The 19,639-nt window shown below is 39.8% G+C and overlaps 1 protein-coding gene across 7 annotated transcripts in view; it reads right to left on the bottom strand.

The window, feature by feature from the left end:
- Positions 1-19,190, bottom strand: part of SPATA6 (spermatogenesis associated 6) — a 211,618-nt gene extending 192,428 nt beyond the window's left edge. For 5 of the 7 annotated variants that reach the window (XM_077149735.1, XM_077149736.1, XM_077149737.1 and 2 more), the window contains exon 1: positions 17,636-17,875. In XM_077149735.1, the coding sequence (XP_077005850.1) occupies positions 17,636-17,686 (51 nt within the window). In that variant the 5' untranslated portion in view covers positions 17,687-17,875. Of the gene's footprint in view, positions 1-17,635; positions 17,876-18,308; positions 18,431-19,067 lie in introns of those variants that run through there. The other 2 variants (XM_077149739.1, XM_077149740.1) reach the window with 2 other exon arrangements.
- Between the last annotated feature and the right edge of the window lie 449 nt (positions 19,191-19,639).

The raw sequence follows: 19,639 nt of genomic DNA, 5'->3' as shown, positions 1-19,639 counted from the left end.
ATTCTCATCCCTCTCTACTCAGATCTACAGTACCTTCTAAAAATAAAAAAGTCACAGAACCATGGAATATGTAAAAATCCACAGCCCAGCAGCCACTAGAAGAGAACAAGTTTTCAGCTACCCAAAGGCCTATCCCAGGGAATTATTATTTGATCTGTCTGGCCATTCCCTGGAAACTCCCACCTGCAGGACTTCTGTCCATTTGACCTAAATCAGAACTTACTCAGAGCAAGCAACAAAAAGGGGCTGTCTGAGGCAGTGACAGCAGTTGGGGAAAACAATAAAACCAAAACACTTTAAAAACAAAGCTTTGGAAACATGTGTCAATAGGGGTCTTCACAAGCTCAGCTGTATTCCTAGTAATGTGGAAGTCCACACACAAGTGCAGAGCAGGGACATGCCCAGGAAAGACCTGAGAATACCCTAATCTTTCACCTCTGATTGACCTTAAAACTCTGGGAAAGTAAGATGTGAAGGCAAAGGCAGACATGTAAACTGTCTGCCAGAAAACTGAAAATATACCCCAAAATGCACACAAAATCCTCAGCAAAGGCTTAACCTTCACTTCACATTTAAGGAAGCAAAACTTCAATAATTAGAGGACCATAAAACTGACTGGAAAGAATTCAGTGGCCACAGATGACAAAGAATACACTTTAAAAAATGTGAAAGTAACTAAGCAAACAGCAAGAATAATGGCAAACAGCAGCAATAACAACAAATGGAGGGGAGGGGGTATCTGACCTATAGAGTTGTCACATTAAAATATTTAGCATGTCCACTTCTCAAAAAAAATTACAAATCATACAAAGAAACAGAAAAGTATGGCCTATACACAGGGAAAAAAAAGGAGTCAAAAGAAGACAAATTTAAGGAAGGCCATAAATTGGGCTTACCAGACAAAAGTGTTTATATCAGTTATTAAAATTATATACAGGGTAGTGCAATGGTGGCTCAGTGGCAGAATTCTCACCTGCCATGCCAGAGACCTGGATTTGATTTCCGATGCCTGCCCATGCCAAAAATAAAAATTATATACAAAAAACTAACAGAAAACATGTCTACAGAACTAAAGCAAAATACGACAATCTGGTCTCATCAAATACAGAACAGTAATAAGAAGACAGAAATTATACATATGTAACAACTGAAATGGAAATAAATGCAAAAATCATCAACAAATACTAGCAAGTCAAATCTGGAAACATAAAAAAATGATTATACATTATGTCCAAAAGAGAATTATCCCAGGAGTGCAAGGTTGCTTTAACATCTAAAAATCATGTGATGTGCCATATTAATAGAATAAAGGACAAAACATACATGATCATTCCAATAGACATAGAAAAAGTATTTGAATAGATCCAATATCCTTCCATGATAGAAATATTCAACATACTAGGATTATAAAGGAGTTTTCTCAGCCTGAAAAAGGGATCTATAAAAACCCACACATCTTGAGTTCCAGGAAGATGGCAGAATAAGATAGGTCAAGCTCATCCCTGCTCCAAAGAACAGCTTGAAAAGGGACAGGAGGGCGATTGAGATGGTGATTCCAGGATGTAAGTGGCCTGGGAGAGTCTTCTGCATCACATAGGGAAGCCCTGCTTGCAAAAGCTGAGGAACTGAGAAACAAAGAACTAGAGACCATCCAGCCTAATGCAGAAGCCCGGAGCCCTCAGGAGTGAACAGGCAGGGATATGGGAACTACAAAGTAAGCCAAGCCACATTCCTTGAAGGCGCAACCCTCACTGGCACAGCTCCCTGACCTATGACCCACCCCACAGCCCATGCACCTGAACCTCATCACGCACCCCCTCCCCTTGCTCTAAGCACCCCTGCTCCGCCAACTCCCCATGCAAATACCCACCTCACGTGCGCCTATGCCTACCCCAGCCCAACCCACTTCTCCCACAAAAGTATAGTCTTACTCTGCCCCTCCCAAGCCCTAACTCCTCATCCATGCCCCTTGCAGGTGGTCACCAGCACATAAAGGTTACAGGCACTAACCTCCATACCCAGGCTGCACCCACCCCCAGCCCATACAATCATGTACCCCACCCCACCCCACCCCAAGCTCTGCGCACATGTACATCAGTTTATGGCCTTCCCAGATCTGTGCATGCACATGCCCCCCAGCTCTAGGCAAGCACTGACCAGCGCAGCTAGGCCATATCCACCCCCAGCCCACACAGGTGCAATGCCAACCCACTGCCCTGAGCTCTGCACATGAGCACAAAGGACCCTGTACCCTAGATCAGTGCACACCAGGGACCAGCCCTCCAGAACCATGCACCTGCACAGCTATATCCTCCCCACCGTTGGGCACCCAGGCTCACAGGCAACAGCACAGCATCCTCAACAGGCGCCTATGCCTAAACTGCAATGCATCACCACACTGTTGTGACCCACCCTGCACCCTGCATCCTGCTCCACATCCATCCCACAAAAACAAGGCTTTAGACTATTGAAGGAAATAAATGTCCAAAGTAAACCAATCAAGATATTTACATGCCATGAAGACAACAGAAGATCACTACACATATCATGATGCAGACAGATACAGCCCATGCTAACAACCAAATTAAAACACAGAGGACACACAGACATTGGAACAACTAACCAAAGATGTTCACATAACTAGTCTAAACAAAATAAATGGGATGGCTAATGACATGAAGGAGATCAAGAACACACTAGAAGAGCATAAAGAGGAATTTGTTTGTTTTGTTTGTTTTTTACATCACAAAGGCCAACTAGGGTTTATTTCAGGTATACAAGGGTAGTTAGACACAAGGAAACCAATCAATGTATTATATTAACAAGCAAAGGTAAAAATAACATGATCATCACAGATGTTGCAGAAAAAGCATTGGACAAAATCCAGCATCCTTACCTGTTAAAAACACTTAGAAAAATAGGAAAAGAAGGAAATTTCCTCAACGTGTTAAAAGGGTATATATGAGAAAACCACAGGTAACATCACACCCAAACTTTAAAGGCTGAAAGTGTTCTCTCTAAGATCTGGAACAAAGCATAAATGAGAATTTGAAAGAATAAAAAGCAGATATCACAGAGATTAAAGATGCTATAGACCAAAAAACAAACACACTAGAGACACACAACAGCACATTTGAAGAGGCAGAAGAAAGAATAAGGGAACTAGAGGGCAGGACAACTGATTTTGAACACTCAAAACAGCAAATGGCAAAAAAAGGTGGAAAAATTTGAATTGGATCTCAGGGAAATGATGGACAAAACAAAGCACACAAATGTAAGAATAATTCATGTCTCAGAAGGAGAAGAGAATAGTAAAGGCCTAAGAAGATTAGGGGAGGATATAATGGGGGAAAACCTTGCAATCCTTATAAATGACATAAATACGCAAGTCAGAGGCTCAACGAACTCCAAATAGAATAAATCCAAATAGGCCTTTCCCAAGACACATACTAGTCTGTCAAATAGAGAAGAGAAGCAGAAAATCCTGAAAGCAGCAAGAGAAAAACAATCTACTACATACAAGGGAAACCATATAAGACTGAGTTCAGACTAATCAACAGGCACCACGGAGGTGAGAAGGGAGTGATATGAGATATTTAAGATCCCAAAAGAGAAAGACTTCCAGCCAAGAATTCTTTACTCAGCCAAACTGTTCTTCAAAACTGAAGGAAAGATTAAAATTTTCACAGACAACAAATCATGAAAGAATTTGTCAACAAGAGACTGGCCCTACTAGAAATACTAAAGGACATTCTGCCAGTTGAAAAAAATACAAGTCGATTTAAAGTGAAAGGATAGAAAAAGAGATGCTCCATGCAAGTTGTAACCAAAAGAAAGCAGGAGTAACTATACGAATATTGAACAAAATTGGCTTTGAATGTAAAGACATCATAAGAGACCAAGGACACTATATATTAATAAAAGGGAAAATTCATCAAGAAGAAATAACAATCATAAATGTTTATGCTCCCAATAAAGGTGCTCTAAAGGACATGAGACAGACATTGGCAAAACTCAAGACAACAACAGATGTTTCAACAATAATAGTTAGAGACTTCAATACACCATTCTCCTCTATAGACAGAAAAACCAGACAGAAGATCAACAAAGAAATAGAGAAGTTAAACAACTTGATAAATGAATTAGACCTAACAGACACCCCAAAACACCAGGAAATACATTCTTCTCTAGTGCTCATAGTACATTCTCCAGGATAGATCATATACTGGGGCACAAAACAGGTCTTTATAAATTTAAAAACACTGCAATTATTCAAAGCACTTTCTCATCACAATGGAATGAAGCTGGATATCAATAACCACCAAAGAACAAGAACTTTCACGAATACATGAAGATTAAATAACACATTCTTAAACAATCAGTGGGTCAAAGAAGAAATTGCTAGAGGAATTAGTAGCTATCTGGAGATGAATGAAAATAAGAATACAACTTATCAGAACTTATGGGATGCAGCAAGCACTGTGCTGAGGGGGAAATTTATTTCCCTAAATGCCTATATTAAAAAACAGGAAAGGGCGGTGTAACGGGGGCTCAGCAGGTAGAATTTTTGCCTGCCATGCCGGAGACCCAGGATCAATTTCTGGTGCCTGTCCATGAAAAAAAAAAAAAAAAAAACCCAAGAAAGAGCAAATATCATGGACTTACCTGCTCACCTGGAGGAACTTGAGAAAGACCAGCAAACTAACACAAAGCAAATAGAAGAAGAGAAATAACAAAAATTAAAGCAGAGTTAAATGAATGGGAGGAGACGACAGCAATAGAAAGAATCAATAAAGCCAAAAGTTGTTTCTTTGAAAAATTAATAAAATTGATGGGCCACCTGCAAGACTGACAAAGAAAAAAAAGAGAGAGGATGCAAATAAAATCAGAAAAGAGAAGGGGTGCATTATCACAGACCCTGAAGAAGTAAAAAAAAAATCATAAGAGGATATTATGAACAATTATATGCCAACAAACTAAACAACTTAGATGAAATGGACAAATTCCTGGAGACACACAAACAACCTACAGTGATTCATGAAGAAATAGAAGATTTCAACAAACCAATCACAAATAAACAGATTCAATCAGTTATCAACAATCACCCTATAAAGAAAAGCCCAGGGCCAGATGGCTTCACAGGGAATTTTATCAAACATTCCAAAAAGAATGACCCAAGTCCTGCTCAAACTGTTCCCAAAAAACTGAGTGAAAACGAACACTACATAACTCATTTTATGAGGATAATACCATTTTAACACTAAAATCAGGTAAAATGCTATAAGAAAGGAAAACTACAGACCAATCTGCTAATGAACATACTGTAAAAATTCTCAGCAAAATCTAGCAAATCGAATCCAACAGCACACTAAAAGAATTATACACCGCAACCAAGTAGGGTTTATACCAGGAATGCAAGGATGGTTCAACACAAGAACTGCAATTAATGCAATACAGCACATTAATAAATCAGAAAGGAAAAATCACATGAACATCTCAATTGATTATGAAAAAGCGTTCAACAAAATACAAAATACAACATCCTTTTCTGATAAAAACACTTCAAAAGGTAGGAATTGAAGGTAACTGCTCATGGATAGGAAGGTTAAGTATAATTAAGTTGGCAATTGTACCCAAATTGATATACAGGTTCAACACAGTACCAATCAAAATTCTAACAACTTACTTGGAAGACTAAGAAAAGCTACTTACCAAATTTATCCGGAAGGGAAAGAGACCCTGAATGGCTAAAAGCATCCTAAAAAAGAAAAACAAGTGGAAGGATTATCCCTTCCTGACTTTAAAACTTATTATAAAGCCACAGTGGTCAAAACAGCATGGTACCAGCACAAAGATAGATGTATTGACCAATGGAAATGAATCGAGAGTGCAGAAATATATCACCAAATCTATGGCTAACTGATTTTTGACAAGGCACCCAAATCCTCTGAACTGGGACAAAATAGTTTTTTCAATAAATGGGCATGGGAGAACTAGATATTAATAGCCAGAAGAATGAAAGAGGATACTTACTTTACATCCTATACAAAAATTAACTGAAAGTGGATCAAGCACCTAAATATAAGAACTAATTAATGTGCACCATAAAGTTTCTAAAAGACAATGTAGGGAAATATCTTCAAGACATAATGACAGGAGGTAGCTTCCTAAACTTTACACCCAAAGCACAAGCAACAAAAGAAAAACTGATAAATGGGAATTTCTCAAAATCAAATGCTTCTGCATCTCAACAGATTTTGTGAAAAAGGTGAAGAGACAGCCAACTCAATGGGAGAAAATATTTGGAAATCACATATTGGACAAAGGTTTGATATCCTGTATACATAAAAAAAATTATAACTCAACAATGAAAAAACAAACAACCTAATTATAAAATAGGCTAAATATATGAATAGGCATTTTTCTGCAGAGCAAATACAGATGGCTCAAAAGCACATGAAGAGATGCTCATTTTCATCAGCTAAAGGGAATGCAGATCAAGACTACAATGAAATACCACCTCACACCTTTAAGAATGGCTGTTTTTAAACAAACAGGAAACTACAAATGTTGGAGAGGATGTGGAGAAATTGAGACACTTACGCACTTCTGGTGGAAATGTTTAATGGTACAGTCGCTATACAAGACAGTTTGGCAATTCCTTAGGAAACTAAATATTGAGTTCCCCTATGACCTAGCAATAGCACTACCTGGTATATACCCAGAAGAGCTGAAAGCAGTGACACAAACAGACATCCAATGTTCATAGCAGCATTATTCACAATCACCAAGATGGAAACAATACAAATGCCATCAACAGGTGAGTGGAATAACAAAATGTGGTAGATAACATACAATGGAATATTATGCAACAGTAAGACGAAATGACATTCTGAAGCACATGACAAGATGGATGAGCCTGGAGGATATAATGCTGAGTGAAATAAGCCAGACACAAAAGGATACATACTGTATGACTCCACTTTTATGATCATAGGTAAAATCGGCAGCTTATCATGCATAATATAGGTGACTTACAGATACATAGAAGCTAGAGATGGGTGAACGGTTAGCTAATGAGATTGACCTCCAATGTAAGGGAATAGATAGAAGTGAAGGTGGTTCTCTAGTGGTGTATAAGTAATATTACCATACTGAAGGTAAACATGATTGAAAGGGGTGGTAAAGACGTATGTGTCCCTCTGATTAACACTAAAAATATAAATAAGTTCTTACAAGAACTACTTCAAAGGTATGATTCATGTACAAAGGGTGTTTAAGTTCAGGGTACAGGGGGAAAACTGCTACTGCATGCTATGGGCTATGTTTAATAGGAAAATATCAGCAATAGCAGGGGTAAATAATGGGGGGAGGCATAAGAGTTAAGGGGAGGTTTAGATTTCCTATTTGGTGAGGGTGTGTTTACTGGTTATCTTTCTCTTGGGAATAATGAAATTATCTAAAATTGAAAGCGTTGAGGGACTGTGGACTTTGGGCATTGTACTTGATGCCTAATGAATGCAGGTGGATGAAGGATGCACTGACTGAGAAGCAGATTGACAAACAATGGTGTATACGTATGATTGAATATTGTGCTGCTACAAAAAAAGAATGAAGTCATGAGGCATGCAACGATGTGAATGAAGCTTTGGGACATTTGGTGAGGCAAAACAAGCCAGAAACTAAAGAACAATTATTGTATGGTCTCCTTTAGAAAATGCTTATAAAAAACAGGGGCCTTGATTGTAAGCTCCTATGGCAGACACATTTATTCCAGAGTGGTAATTATTATTTCTGGATTTTGAGAGGCTGTTTTATATATCTATGACTGGTATTTAGAGATAAGAACAAAACCGATCATGTTGGTATTAAGGCAATTCAGAACACAGGGGTAAGGAAAACATTGTATTTTAGAACTGTACCTACTCTTTGAGAACAAAGGAAGAAATGTTTATTTTGTCCAGAACCTAAATTTTCTGTAGCACATAATCTCACTCAACCTGTCTAGATAGCTCATTTGAACAACTGAAACACAGGGAGCCCAGAATAAGAATTAGGGCCTTTAAAACTGTATATCTTAAATGCAATGCCTGGATTAAGCAGATAATCAAAAAGTATTAGCAAAGTCCCTTGAGGGATGGGAGAAAAAATAAGGAACTATTAAACTTTACCATGAGGAATCCCTTGGTACTGTGTCAAACATCCTATCAATAATAGGCCAAGCCCTTGCTTTTGAGGTTTACTCTTGTGAAGCTCATATATGTAGCAGAGAAGCTTAGCCTACCTATAAGTATGCCTAGGAGTTACTCCTGGAGGACCTCTTTTGTTGCTTAGATGTGGACTCACTCACTCTAAGCCCAACTCTGTATGTAAAGCCACTGCCCTCCCTGCTATGTGGAACATGACATGCAGGGGTGAAAGCCTCCCTAGCAGCATAGGAGATGAATCCCAGGGATGAGTCAGGCCCTGGCACCATGGGATTAACAATTACACCTTGACTAAAAAGGGGGAAAGAAGCGTAACTAATAAAGTATCAGTGTCTGAGAGAGTTCAAATTGAGTCAGAGAACACTGTGGAGGTCACTATTATGCAAGCTTCAGTTAGACATTGCTACCTATTATAACTGGCCAAACCCCAACCAAAACCATTCCAGCTAATCCTAAAGAACACCTAGGGCAATATATAAGATTCTACAAAGGTTCCATGTACTAGGGTCACTTTCCTGAAACCTACAACCTCCAGATGGGTCCCTGGACGAGACAAGTCCTGAAGCCTAGAGTACCCAGCCTCTCCAGGACATCAGCTAGTTCCATCTCCTGATCCCATACTACTGACAGCTCCTTCCAACTTGAAAAAAGTTAGAATGGCCCAAATACCCTAAAGAATAGGATAGAAAGATCAAAGGTGATGGTAGAGTTATATGTAGAAGGTAGGGTTTAACAAACAAATATGACTGCTGAATCATTAAAATGGTATCTCTTTTAGTCTCCAGTATCTTAGACCAGCTAGAAGTAAAAACCTAAAATTGTGGAATTGTAACCCATACCAAACTCTGAAATCTGTTCTAGAACTAATTTTGATGCTGTGCTTTGAAACTTATTACTTTTCTGTATATATGTTATTTTTCACAGGAAAAAAGTCGATTGTGATGATAAAAAAATACTTATTCCTTCTAGCCTCCTATATTCTGGAGCAGCTAGAAGGAAAAATCTGAGATGATGCTATGGTAGCCCATGACAAACTCTGGGATCTGCCCATAACTACTTGTTGAAGAGTGCTTTGAAAACTATCGCTTTTTTCTTTCTTTGCTTTGTATGTATGTTATATTATACAATAAAAAAGTTTTTTAAAAAAGTCATTAAGGATATAGAAGATGTGAACAACATTCAACTAATTTGACCTAATTGATGCTTATAAAATATTTTTTCTAATAAGAGAAGGATACACATTTTTTTAAGTCCACAAGAAATCATTCACCAAGACAGATTATATTGTGGACCATAAAACAGTTCTCAATTAATTAAAAATGACTGACGTCATGCAGAGTATGTTTACTTACCACAATGGAATTAAGTATCTAGAAAAATAGCTAAATATTTGGAAATTGAACAATACATTCCTAAATCAAGCATGGTTCAAAGAAGAAATTAAAAGAGTAATTAGAAAATATTTTCAAATGCATGAAAAAGAAAAAAACAACATAACAAAATTTGAGGGATGTAATTAAATCACTTCCAAAAGATTTAGTATTAAATTTAAGGAAACTTCTTTCAAATTTTTTTCTGCATGTATTGAGATGATCATATACTTTTCTTCTACAGTCTGTTAATATGGTGATTCAAAAGTTAATAAAAATAAATCACTGTGATTCACCACTGTTCTAATTTGCTAGCTGCCAGAATGCAATATACCAGAAACAGAAGGCTTTTAAAAAGGGGAACTTAATAAGTTGCTAGTTTACAGTTCTAAGGTCAAGAAAATGCCCCAATTACAACAAGTCTATAGAAATGTTTAATCTAAGGCATCCAGGTAAAGATACCTTGGTTCAAGAAGGCTGATAAAGTTCAGGGTTTCTCTCTCAAGTGAGAAGGCACATGGTGAACACAGTCACAGTTTCTCCCTTGGCTGGAAGAGCACATGATGAGCACGTCATCTGTTAGCTTTCTCTCCTGGCTTCCTGTTTCATGAAGCTCCCCAGGAGGCATTTTCCTTCTTCATCTCCAAAGTGCAGGCTAGTGGACTCTCTGCTACGTGGTGCTGCAGCATTCTCTGCTCTCTTTGAATCTCCTTCATTCTCCAAAATGTTTCCTCTTTTATAGGACTTCAGAAACTAATCAAGACCCACCCAAATGGGTGGAGACACATTTCACACAATCCAGCTTAACTACTCTTGATTGAATTACATCTCCAGGGAGATGATCTAATTACAGATTCAAACATATGGTATTGAATAGGGATTATTCTGCCTTTATGAAATGGGATTTACATTAAAATATGGCTTTTCTAGGGGACATATATCCTTTCAAAGCAGCACACATAGTGTATTAGGTAGGGTTCTCTAGAGAAACAGAATCAACAGGGAACACTCACAAATATAAAATTAATAAAAGTATCTCATGTGACCGTGGGGACGCAGAGTCCAAAATCGGCAGGGCATACTGTGAAGTCGAAGATTCCAATGGAGGGTCTCTCCACAGGAGAGGCTCACCAGCCAAAGCAGGAAGAGAGCCCGTCTCTTCTGGATCTTCCTTAAAAGACTTTCAGTGATTAGATTGAGCATCACTCATTGCAGAAGACACTCCCCTTGGCTGATAACAAATGGAATCAGCTGTGGATGCAGCTGACCTGATCATGATTTAATTCTATGAAATGTCCCCATTGCAACAGACAGGCCAGCACTTGCCCAACCAGACAAACAGGTACCACCACTTGGCCAAGTGACACATGAACTTGACCATGACAGTCCACCCCTTGTCAACTTGGCAGCTATATATACCACCTGAAACCATACCAAATTTCTAAAAAAAAAACATTAAAACACACATTTTTTTCTTTCACTTAACAATACTCAACTGTCTTGCATATAACTGGAAACACATTAACTCTTTCCAGAATAGGGTGCAAGTCCTTAGGTAATATTCATTCTTAAACTTGTTATCTTACAACTTAAATAGTATAAAAGGAATAAACAGCACCACAGTCCTCATTTCTGTAACTGACCATGTAGTCATAGTTCATATTTATCATTACCTTCTTCCACTACCCATTCCATGTTCCCTTTACCCTCAGCAAGCACTACAGCTGTCCGTGGTTCTTTGCCTGGTGGGGTAACCCAAATCTTCATTCCTGAAGTTTCAGACCCATTGGTAGTCCTGCTTGGATTGGGCTGTTGCAGTTTTTCATTGATTTTAATCACAGGGCATAGTAGTAATAAAAGATGCCCTAGGGGATCTTCTATATTCCAGGAAAACTCTTCTTTACCTCCATTGTGTAGTTGCAGTCCTATTTCCCCTTGATAGTCAGGGTCGATCACCCCAGATGATAATGCAATCCCCTCCTTGGCTTGTGGATCCATGGCCATAAGTAGCCCAAAGGGACCAGGTGGCAGTCTGAGATTCCAGTTCAATGGAATCATTGTTGTTTCTCCTGCTGAAAGCACTCTCCCTTTTGGAACTAAAACCTGTAGACCAGCAGAGCTCAGGGTCACAGGAACAGGAAGCAAAAATTTTCCTAGTGGATCACTAGGGGTAATAGTGAGTGGTGCCACTCCCATTTCCACCCCTTGGTTCCTGGACCCATGGATTCTGGCTATGAGAGAAACAGCACCATACAGCGGACGCTGATTCAGAGCATATACAGCTTTCTGAACATTAATTACCCCAGTTTTTCAAGGTATTGCCACCTAGTTGGCACTGTAATTGTTTTCAAAAGGCCATTCCACTGTTCTATCAATACAGCTGCTTCTGGATGATGGGGAACATGGTAAGACCAGAGAATCCCATGAGCATGTGCCCATTCCCATACTTCATTTGCTGTCTGGTTGGGCAAGTGCTGGCCTGTCCTTGATCAGAAGTAATGCTATGTGGAATACTATGGCAATAGATAAAGCATTCTGTAAGCACATAGATGGTAGTTTTGGCAGAAGTATCACATGCAGGAAAAGCAAACGCATATCCAGAGTATGCGTCTATTCCAGTTAGAACAAATCGCTGCCCCTTCCATGAAGGAAGTGGTCCAATGTAATCAACCTGCCACCATGTAGCTGGCTGGTCACCTCGGGGAATGGTGCCATATCGGGGGCTGAGTGTGGGTCTCTGCTGCTGGCAGTTTGAGCATTCAGCAGTGGCCGTAGCCAAGTCAGCCTTGGTGAGTGGAAGCTCATGTTGCTGAGCCCATGCATAACCTCCATCCCTACCACCATGACCACTTTGTTCATGAGCCCATTGAACAACGACAGGAGTTGTTGGGGAAAGAGGCTGACTGGTATCCATGGAATGGGTCATCATATCCACTTGATTATTAAAACCTTCTTCTGCTGAAGTCATCTTCTGGTGTGCATTCACATGGGACACAGATATGTTCATGTTTTCAGCCCACTCAGAAAGGTCTATACACATACTTCTTCCCCAGACCTCTTTGTCACCAATTTTCCAATTATGGTCTTTCTAAGTCCCTGACCATCCAGCCAAACCATTAGCAAAAGCCCGTGAGTCAGTGTACAAACGCACCTCTGGCCAGTTTTCCTTCCAAGCAAAATGAACAACCAGATGTTCTGTTCAAAGTTCTGCCCACTGGGAGGATTTTACCTCACCACTGTCCTTCAAGGATACTCCAGAAAGGGGTTGTAGTGCTGCAGCTGTCCACTTTGAGTGGTACCTGCATATCGTGCTAAACCATCTGTAAACCAGGCCCAAGTTTTCTCTTCCTTGTCAATTCACTGTAAGGAACACCCCAAGAGGCCACAGCTCTGGTCTGGGAAAGAGAAGGTAATGTGGCAGGAGTGGAGACCATGGGCATTTGGGCCACTTCTTCATGTAACTTACTTGTGCCTTCAAGACCCCTCTGGCCTTATCTTGTATATACCATTTCCATTGTACAATAGAGTGCTGCTGTGCACGCCCAACTTTATGGCTTCGTGGGAAGGAATATGCCCCCAAGGGGGCTTTATGAAACAAGAAGTCTGAGAGGTCGCCATGTTCACCATGTGCCTTTCCAGCTGAGAAAAAAACTCTGAACATTATTGGCCTTCTTGAACCAAAGTATCTTCCCTGGATGACTTAGAATGGATATTTCTATAGCGTTGCTTTAATTGGGACAATTTCACAGCTTTAGAACTGTAAACTTGCAACTGAATAAATTCTCCCTTTAAAAGCTGTTCCATTTCTGATATGTCACATTCAAGCAGACAGCAAACTAAAACAATATACTAGCAGCAAAAATTAGAAATTTAAATTAAAAATACCATTAATTAAAGCATAAAAAAACATGAACCACCACCACCAAAAGTAAATAAAAACAAAAAAAAAAATAAAAAGCATGAACCACTTAGCTATAAATTTAACAAAGTATGTGTAAGATGTGTACACTGTAAACTACAAAACGTCACTGAAAGAAATTGAAAGCCTAAATATATGCAAGATATACTAGGTTCACGGATTTAGAGACAATATTGTTAAGATACCAATTCTCCCAAAATTGATCTAAAATTTTGATGCAACCCCACGCACTAAGAAAATCAACGAAATTGGCAATCAGGTGCTGAGTAAGTCACAGGCACAGCAGCTTAATCTCCCAGTCCTGCCTACCTGCCTACCTGCCTACCCCTCTCCTTTTCCCTCTTGCTTCTTTGCTTGCAGTGTTTCCATATGTTTCCATTTTACAGCCTGGGAGAGAGGGGAGAAGACTTAGGGTCTAATACAACTGCCTCACTGCATCTTGAACCTGAAAATGGGAAAAAGTAGCCCCAGCTGCTTGCCAGGGTGGGAACTCTACACAAAGGTTGTTTGCTACATGTTTTTTTGCTCAATGGTAGAGCCCCTTCCCTAGCGTACATAAAAAACAAACAGGAAGCACAGGGCCCTTCATCACCAATATAAAACAAGTCATGCAGAGCTGCTGTCCACTGACCCTGACCCAAGCAGTTGGCCTTCCCTGTGGACCAGCCACGACAAGACAAAACTCCAGAACTTAGGCAGCACAGGGTCCTTCATCTCTGACATGAAGTGGATTATGCAGAGTTGCCATCCACTGACCATGACCCAAGCAGTTGGCCTTCATGGGGAGACCAGTCATGATACGACCTCTTCCCCTGTTCTTTGTGCTATGTAAGTAATAAAGCAGTCATTTGCTAAAAAATCTCTGTTGTGCTTGAGCCTGGGTTTGCACAACATACTATCTAGCAACTTGCTACACATTGAGATAAATTTGTATAATCTCAATTTAAAAATAAATATTTAAAATATTTCATGTGACAGAGGAGCAGATCTTCATAAAAAGCCCAAGAAATTATGAAATTAAAACAAGTAAAAATGAAAAGAATTGGTGAATATTAAAAAAGAGAGATTAAATTAGGTGTCTTGGAAATATGGTCCATGAAGTTAAAAATCTCAATAGAGTAGACAGAAATTTAATTAATAGGTAAATCAGAATATAGTACTGAAGAGATAATAACTAAGAATTCTCCAGAATGAAAGAAATCCATAAATTCTCAGATTGAAAGTACATACCCAGTCTAAAGCAGAATTAGAAATAAATCCACAACTCTACCTGGCACATAGTACCGGGAAAAATGGTGCCAAAAGACTTTCTCGATGCAAGGTTGCCACAACCTTTGATTTGTAAAAAGCACAATATCTGTGAAGCACAATGAAGCAAAGTGCAATAAAACTAGGTATGCCTGTATGAAGATTCAAGTACTGGCAAAGCTAATCTACAGTGATAGAAATAAGAATAGTGGTTGCCTCTGGGTGGGAATTGAATGGGTTACAAGAGAATTTCCTGGGATGTTTTTTATCCATTTGGGTAATGGTTACAGGAATGTATGAATTTATCAAAATTCATTGAAAAAGAAAAGGATGACTGTCATCAGAATAAAAATGTAGGACTGTTTTAGATAAAAATGGACTAAAAAGATTTAACAACCAAATACAAACCATGATTGGATATTGGTTTGGAAAAATTAACTATAATGCCATCTTGGGGACAATGAAGAAAGATAGAGAAATTGTTTATTATCTTAGTCGTGATAATGTTATGGTTATGTAGGATTATGTCCTTAGTTTTAGAAGATGCAAACTGAAGTATTTAGGGGTGGAATATCATGACATCATCAATTTACTTTCAAATTTTAAGCAAAATATGTTATACATACACATATACGAATATAGAATAAAGTAATATATATAGGTCATGAGACACATGTTTGAAATTTTTATAAAATAATAAAAAGTTGAGGGAAAAGAGGACATCAGTGATAAAAAGTCATCTCTAGGATATACTGTTAAGTGGGGGGAAAAAAGCAAGTTGCAGAATAGTTTATATGTTACCCCTTGTGAAAGAAAGGAAGGGAAATTAAAAAAGAATACATACGTGTGTGTTTCTATTTGCCTATATTATGAAGAGAAACACTAGAATAAATCAGAAACCAACAGAAATGACTACCAAAAGCAGATGGGTATCAGTGGGAAATAGGGTTCAGAGGACAGGGCTAGAAGCAAGACTTCTCTGAAAACATCATTTTACAGTTTTGAATTTTGTATCACACAAGTAAAAAATAAGAACTTAAATTGAAAAAAGAGATGTCAAAAATATAAGGTCACATAATTCCTTTATTCAATTAAGATCAAATTTATCAAGCTTGCTTAACTTTTAAGACTGCTAATGAGCTTTTTTGCTCCTTCTGAGTATCAGAGCCACTTAAAAAGGGCTTTGGCTGGTCAGAAAACTTAGGATCTTGACACAAATATGTCCTTAAATAGTTGTGTGATCCTACACAAATAACATAACTGTGCCCAGGCTCAATTCTTTCACATGCAAAAAAGAAGGGATTAAATCCAGTGATATCTAAGAATTCTTGAACTATAAATTCTGTGACCCACATATTTGTTGAAAAAAAAAATAGAGTATTATTTCCAGCTGCATTCTTTTTTCTTTAGCTTTTGGTGAATAATAAACCTCCATCATATAGTCATCCAATTTCCACAGTACAACTAATACCAAGGAGAAAGGGTAGTAAAATCAAATACATTTCTCCAACTTCATCCAGGCAGTAATCATTTACCACAACAAAGTGCTGCTTCTTAGGTCTGTATTGGCAACGGAAGAGAAGCAGCAGCCAACCTCTAAGGAAGTTGCATTCACCAGGCTGCTAAACCCCATTGGTTAGCCAAGGAGGAAGAAGCAGCCCATAACAAAGCCTACAGAGGCTGAACGACCGACGATTATTAACTGCCGCAGGCCAAGCAGGGAAGTAGAAGTGCATGTATTCTTTTGCCTTACTATTCTCACTTCACAAAAAGTTGCCAAAGAGCCAGCTGTGGGACTGGAACTTTTAAGGAAAGTTAGGGCTATAGAGTTTCTGACACAGCAGCAAATAAAATCTCTACAGGCTTAGAGATAAATCAGTGGACAAAAAACTTTCTTCTCCTAGACGTCTGTCTGACACTGCTCCATCCAGCTTTCCCTTCTTTTAAGATCGAACAAAAAATCTAAAACAGTCTTGTGACTTTCCTGGAGGCTGAAGTTCTGTGCTGCTGAAGTATCATTCTAAACCGAGGAAGGATAGCCAGGAAAGGCACGGGGGTGAGGTGGGTGCAAGCATGGATTCTGTGGTGAAAAAAAGTCTGCAGGGTATGAGGGAAAGAAATGGGAAGGACTGCTTTACACGGTAACCATGGAAATGCTGCTGAATTTTTAAGTACCCCCACCCTCCAACCGCAGGAGACCTGGCTGAGAAAGAAAAGTAAAAAAGGGGGAAAGGAACTGAATAAAGAATTTTGGTTCCAACCTGCTTGCAGGTCATTACCTACAGGTCTAAAATGAGGTTTTAGACCTCCTAGGGGAGATGGCAAAGTACTTTGTGCAATGTTGACACATTTCAGTCGCTGGGGTGTGGGAATTTTACATAAACGCCTCTCACAAACTAGAAATTTGGAAAGTTGTCTGAAAGTATCTGCTTGCAGTGATTTCATGAGGAATATCTTCCAACTGAAGACTGGGGTGCGGGGTCGTGGGTCGTGGTTAGCAATACTTGCCCGCTAGGAGAACTAGAGCAAAGTGTAATTTAGAGAGAAGCCACCCCCAGACCCGGAAAGTTGGAGGTGGGGAGTGGAACTGTGGGGAGGTATGGAAATGATCTGAAAAAAATCAAAATCGGAAGCTGGGATGTAAAAGGCGGATTGAGGTGAGGGGGGTCAGACCTCTGCGCGGTTGGTGGGGAGGGGTGTTTATGATTCCGAGGTGGGGAAACCGAAGCGACATGGGGGTCACGGTTGCCAAAGGATAATTTGAAGAGCGATGGGGCGTTTGAGGTTATTCGGGGTTCTCGCAGGTGAACGAAGGAAGGAGCCGCTGAGTAAATTCCGGGGCTCTCTGAAACCCAAACGGCAGTGGGTGGGGGATCGCGACAGATACTCACAGAGCGGATCTCCAGCGCCAAGGCGCATTGCAGCGCCTTCACCTTCGGCATCCGGGCGGGGTGGGACGGCGGGGAGGGACCCCTGCCACTGGCCCGAGCGAGGCGGGAAGACGCGGGGCGGGGCGGGGATGGGGAGGAGACGAGGTGGCGGCGGCGGCGGCGGCAGCTGTGGCCCCCAGGCCGGGGCCCGCGGTCCAGCCTGGGTCCCGCCCGAGTAGCAGCTGTGCGCGGGGCGCGGACTCGTTGTCATGGCAGCCAGGAGGGGCGGGGCCGGAAGAGAGGCGGGGCGGGGACGTGCCGAGAAGCCCGCGCAGGGCCGAGTTGGGGGGGCGCGGTTCTGCGAACGCCGGGGCGGGGCGGGGCGGGGCTGTGGAAGGAGGCGGGGTTTCAGAAGGGGCGGGGCCGGAGCAGCTCATCTGTGACATCAAACTGTGGGCCCAAAACCAAAGGAGAGAATCCTCGTTTAACGGGACAGTGCACAGGTCTGGGAGTTGGATTTAGGAGCTCCGAGTTCCAACTGTGGCGCTGACATTTTAGACTAATGGCGTTCCCCTGTGGTTTCAGTTTCCCCAACTGTAAAACAATAATAATTATTATTATCCTCCTATTTGAATTTGATGTTACAATTTACAAAGGCAGCGGGAGGACCTTGGAGATTCAAGAAGAGACTTACCCAAGTCAAACAAAGGGCTGGAACACACGCTCTCTCAAGTAAAATTCCGGTTGCTCCCTGAGAAAAGGGACTTAAATCTGATCATCAGGATCTTCTTTCCACTCTTCTATTCTGTGATTCCTTGTTAGTGTGTCCCTCTTTCTAATTTTCCTGTATACAAATCTCAAAACATATTACCTAATTGTACTGCCAGTGAAGGGTCAACAATAAACCCTATTGTGAAGTGTCTGAACCTTAAACCATCAAAGATAAAAAGAACCTAAGAAATTGCCCAATCCAATTACTTTAAAATAATTTTTATTGTGAAATGCATTGTTTTAGTTTCCTGGGCTGGTCAACAAATGCCATGAAATGTTCGGGTTGGGTTAAACAATGAGGATTTATTTGCTCACGGTCTGAGCATATTTCATATTTTTGTAAGATTTTCTGCTTTCTTAACTACAAACTGCCCAATATCACCTGCCCTTTTTTCTGTAGGGATTTTTGTGTTTCTCACAGGAGTTCTTATATATTCTAGTTTTTTTTATTAATCCCTTTTCAGTTTTAGGCATTGCAAATATCTTCTCCCACTTTTCATCTGTTTATAACTTTGTCCGTGGTGTATTTCAGTTAACATAAATATCTAATCGTTTTTGCCTTTTATTTTGTGATTATGAAGTTTAAGAAGTTCTTCCCCATCCCTGGCTGTTGAAAATATTTTCTATATTTTCTCCACAAGTTTTATAGATTTACCTTTCATTTTTAGGTGGTTTAACTCACCAAAAGCCCAACTTTGATGTTATATAGGAATCCAGGATCCAGTTTTTTGTTTGTTTGTTTGTTTTTGCTCTCAAGAGTGAGCTAGATTTCTCAACGATGTCTACTGAAGTTCTATGCTTTCCCTCACTGATTTGAGGCAGCACCTTTATCTCAGCTTACCTACCCAATGTTCTGTTTTCCAGCTTTCTATTCTGTTCCAGTGTTCTGTTTGTCTATTCTTGCAACAGCACCACACTGCTTTTATTACCATAGCTTCTTAATGTCCTGTTTGCAAAGTATCCCTTCTTTATGAAGACTGATTTGGCTATATGTGATCCTCTTTTTTTTTAAATTTATTTATTAATTAAAAAAATAAAGAAACAAAATAAAACAGCATACATTATCAGTAATTCACAATATCATCACTTAGTTGCATATTCATCATTTCTTAGAACATTTGTATTGATTTAGAAAAAGAAATAAAAAGATAACAGAAAAAGAAATAAAACGATAACAGAGAAAAAAAAGTTATACATACCCAAGTTATACATACCCAAGTCAGACAAAGGACTGGAACACACGCTCTCTCAAGT

Source organism: Tamandua tetradactyla, chromosome 2 (assembly GCF_023851605.1).
Source record: "Tamandua tetradactyla isolate mTamTet1 chromosome 2, mTamTet1.pri, whole genome shotgun sequence".
In the NCBI taxonomy this organism is placed as follows: Eukaryota; Metazoa; Chordata; class Mammalia; order Pilosa; family Myrmecophagidae; genus Tamandua; species Tamandua tetradactyla.
Note: the sequence above shows the minus strand (reverse complement) of the source record. Positions and strands in the feature narration are given on the sequence as shown.